This window comes from Asparagus officinalis, chromosome 3 (genome assembly GCF_001876935.1).
Source record: "Asparagus officinalis chromosome 3, Aspof.V1, whole genome shotgun sequence".
NCBI lineage: Eukaryota > Viridiplantae > Streptophyta > Magnoliopsida > Asparagales > Asparagaceae > Asparagus > Asparagus officinalis.
This window is the reverse complement of record NC_033796.1, coordinates 20,559,555-20,564,026: the sequence shown is the minus strand read 5'-3', so window position 1 is coordinate 20,564,026 and position 4,472 is coordinate 20,559,555. Positions and strand designations below refer to the sequence as shown.

Below are 4,472 nucleotides of genomic sequence, written 5' to 3'. Positions count from 1 at the left end.
CCCCCCCCCCACCAAAAAAAAATTTAAAGAAATAAATAAAACGAAAATGGATAAAAGAACAACAGAACAAACAAGAAAAAGAAGAAAACAAACAGAAAACAAATGAACATTATATCAATAGAGTAGCAAGATCATTAGTTTAGGTTGTGGATGGCTCGCATGAATAAACAAGAGTGATAGGTATCACTGCTTGTATACATCCACCATTTGGCTCAATTCAAACATGTAAGATTATTTCAAGCTAAGCAGCAAGAGATGAACAAATAAAATTACTCAAAATATCCTTAGCAAACCAAGTGAAGGAAATTACTTTCAACGGTCATGCCTCGAATACCAACACCTGTATTTTGTATTATACATATCTAATACAAAATATGATTTTCCATCCAAAAAACTAAAACGATCTTTGTCATCAAGCAAAAGAATGAAACATAAACTCATATGAGGACATGAAGCAACTAGTATTAGAGTTGAACATGTGTTTCTCTTGAAAGAAAAACAACACATGATAACCAAGTATTAAAAGGCACAATCATAAATTGATATGTGACTGAAAGAATGAACATAACAGTAGAGTGAAAGCAAAAATTAGATTTAAAATGCAAACCTTTTGCAACAATGAGGCCAAACTGATACCAGGTAAGCTTTCCGAAGGGCTCCATCTTGGTGAAATTTAACACTAACGCAACCGGGAGAAAAATCAAGAGATTAAACATTCCAAGATAACCCAGAAACTCAGCCATACTAGCTTTTCCTTCGCCCTTTTTCTCATCAGGAAGTTTTTTTCGAATGAGTGTGATGTAAACAGCATATAAGCAAGCAGAAACAAGAGCTAGAATGTCTCCAAGTACAGGGTTTCCAACAATAGCATTCGCTCCACTTTCTGAATCAGCAAGACCCACTATTATAGTCCCTCCCATGCAGAGTAGAACACTAATTAGCTTTATCCATGTAAACCTTTCTCCTAAGAATGCCAAAGAAACCAAGAAGGTGAAAAGGCTAGAGGTGCTGCTTAAAATGGTATTTGACTGCAGAAAGAGAGAAATGTTCATTATGACTCCATTAGCAAGTTGACGAACAACGCTAAACTAACTGTGACATATATGTCAATATCATATTAAGATACTTACTGTCACAGTGGTGTATTTAAGAGAGAGATTGAACGTCAGTTGAGCGAAAAACCAGAAAGGACATATCAACAAGCTGACTTTTGCAACCTGAAAGCGTGTCCAGCGACCGGGTGGATCAGACTGCCTTCCTTGCTGAACAAGAGCATCACCTAAAATAGGTGATGGTCTTTCTTCATCTTGATCACTGGAGCTTATTATAGATGTATTTCCATCTCCATAATGGCTTATTAAGTTATCCTGGTCGACATTGTCCTGTAGAAGGCTGACAGTTTCAGGTTTCTTAGATTGTTGCTCTTTTATATTATTCCAATTTGTATGCCAACACCCAATACGACCAAGCAACCCCTCACAACACCTTCCAACCTCTACTATAGGGATGTAAACCAAGAATAGAGAGTTACAGATATAGGATAATAGAAAAGGTGAGACTCCAGCATCTACAACAGACTGAACAAGGTAACTAGCAGCAATCCATATAGATGCAACAGCAATTATATATATCAAACCAAGAGCCCAATCCCATGTATCTCTGCCTATTCCTTTGGGAACCCATTTCATTTTGTGGTCCTTTTAAAGCTGGAAGAAACTGACTGCTTCCTGTTCAGTAAAACAGAACTATTTAAAATTGCCTAGGAATAAAGCTTTTGTCTATACACTTCAGCATAATAGCAGTAATCTACTAACTTCTAGGCGCAGTAGCACTTTCTATCACATATTTTCCTTATAATATGCTGAGAACTTTCTTTTCTTTTCTGTGATATGCCAATATAAAACTGGTTATGCTCACAACCATGATCAATTCTCAATGCATAAAAACTTGCCTATGGACTTTGTTTATGGAAATACAAAGGTGTTAAACCAAAAAAAGTCGAGCTTTTATTAATGATAATTATGAAGAATGTATAAGAATGCTTCATTATGTGTTTCAGTGTTTCACAAACAAACAGACCACACACACCAAGTCCCAGACAAGTGGAAAAGATTTTCCACATCAAGAGAAGTATTTGTGCTTTCTGTATTACACATCCAATGGTGAATATTAAGTATCGATCTCTAGTTTACATGGTATTTATGAAACTCACTCATGCTACTCCAAAGTTACAACATGAAGTCTTCATGTTAATGGTAAGTTGGTAAAAGGACTTGTTGCCAGCAGACATCAATATGAATCATATTTACCAACGTTAGGATTCTTCGGAAATATGCATTTTGGTATGTATTAAATCTTCACATGTATAGACATAGAGGAACAACATTTTACGTACATCAGCAGTTTGGCAGAGCTGAATACAATCAACCAAAACATTTCAAGACAAAATGACCATCCTGGATAAGTACCAGCTACTTCTGTCCCAAGCATCTATTTAGGAAACAGCAAACAATAATAGCCAAGTACAGAAGGAAAAGATTTACTGCATCTTCATGCCATCGTTGTTTCATTAAGCTGTTGAATGTTCTTTGCCAATGCTTCGAAAAATTAAAATTAATGATGCAGACAGCTCAGCGTATCATGGTGAAACAGAAATTAGATAAAGAGCAAGAGATAGTCCATCAGAAGAATACTTTACTAAAGCATACACCACTTACAAAGTAGTTTGCGTGATGTTTTCAACAAGTATGATGCAGTATGCATATAATGCCAAAGGTAACCATGAAAATTAAGTAACTCTTCAATCATTCCAACAAAATATTATCAGCAGACATATATAGCAACATTTTGATACCATACTAGGAAACAGCATATATGAGGATTGTGGACCATGCTGGCCGCTTTCACTGCACCAAACTCTAAAGTTGGGGTGAGGATTGAGAGATATATAATTTTATGATGTAGCATCCCAACAGGATGGGTGACCTTTTCATGGGATGAAATCTGCACTCAGGCAGCTATATTTTTCTTAAGCAGCTTTAAATGTGTTAGCTCTGGGACATGGGCAGTGATACGATGCTAAAAGATCATTTCCACTACACTGAAACTCCAAAGAGTCGTGAGGGTTGAGGATTATAATTTTATACTCGACATAAATATGAAGCCGGAACTTTCTCGGATATATATGTCCAAGACATTAATCACTGTAGTCTTTGATTGATAAAGGGGTTTTAACAACTAGAATTTGTTAGTTAAGAAGCACTTCAAGAGGCCGAAGCTTGCGTTTCATGTTACTGCACAGTGCTCAGTCGTTGAGTGCCTTCAAACAGTTGAATTATGTATACACAGTTCTAAACCCAATGTGAATTAATCAATAGTCTAGATTACTAGTCCTAATGTGTGCAAGATAAAACAATTACACAAACTATAATGAAATTCGTGTCTTAGAGAACCAATTAAACCCTAAATTGTGTAGTAGCCCTAATCAAGTTAAATAAAATGAAATCAGAAGCTACTAAACTATTGAACTTTGCCCTAGATATCGGAAAATGGAACAGAATAATTTTAGGTAAATGATTCGTTGGATGATAAACGAATCACCTGAAAAGATCGAATCTTGTCGGCGAGAGCAATCTTCACCAGATCCTTTGAGTGGTGACGATTTCCACTCAATTTTCTTTTCTTTTCTTTTCTTTTCTCTTTGGGTTTCTCCTCAAAAACGCACCTAGAGCCCTCCCTCCAGATCTTTTTGCATGCAGGCGCCTTATTTTCTAATATTTATCAACTACTGATAAGACGCCGGCTTTGTACTCGATTTTGTGACTTCTAAGATTAAATTTCAAAAGTATCATGAATGGATTTGCATAAAAATATTACAATCTATATGTTACATGAAAATCCTATAATATATACTAGTACTCTTGGTGCACGCGATGAGTGCATGAACAATACTCATTTATGCAAAGGAAAAAAAATTTAGCAAAAGCTTAATAATTGATATTAACAATAAGATAAATAGATATATGAAAAAAAATACTCCCGTTGTGCACAATGCATGCATGAACATTACTCATTTGTGCAAAAAAATGTTTAGCAATAACTTAGTAGCTGACATTGACAATAAGATAAATAGATATATTAAAAATTTATCAAAGTTTATATGAGTAGGTTTCATTTTCATATGTTGTGCGCGGCGGCCAAATTGTTGTGTTTCGAGGAACCAAACCAAAACGTCGAGATAGAATGCTAAACAATCCAAGATAACGGCACAAACACAAATAACCCAACCTTAACAAATGCCACAGTCTAGCCAAATTCAAAGAAGTCGTCAGCTCTCTACCAATCACTGTGCTTCCAATCAAATAATACGAATTTTTCCTCCTAACGCCCTTCATCACAATAATGGACCCAAATGTGACATTCAAACATGCAATCTCTTAGGTCACCCTATAGCCTGCTGCCTCCAAAAACTC

The 4,472-nt window shown here is 35.8% G+C and overlaps 1 protein-coding gene across 1 annotated transcript in view; it reads right to left on the bottom strand.

Annotated features, from left to right (window-relative positions):
- The window catches only part of LOC109833291 (thiamine-repressible mitochondrial transport protein THI74-like), a 5,301-nt gene extending 1,544 nt beyond the window's left edge, over positions 1-3,757 (bottom strand). The window contains exons 1-3 of the mRNA XM_020400898.1: positions 3,601-3,757; positions 1,131-1,727; positions 608-1,028 (exon numbers count right to left, since the gene is read on the bottom strand). Coding sequence (XP_020256487.1) covers positions 608-1,028; positions 1,131-1,688 — 979 coding nt within the window. The 5' untranslated portion in view covers positions 1,689-1,727; positions 3,601-3,757. The remainder of the gene's footprint in view (positions 1-607; positions 1,029-1,130; positions 1,728-3,600) is intronic.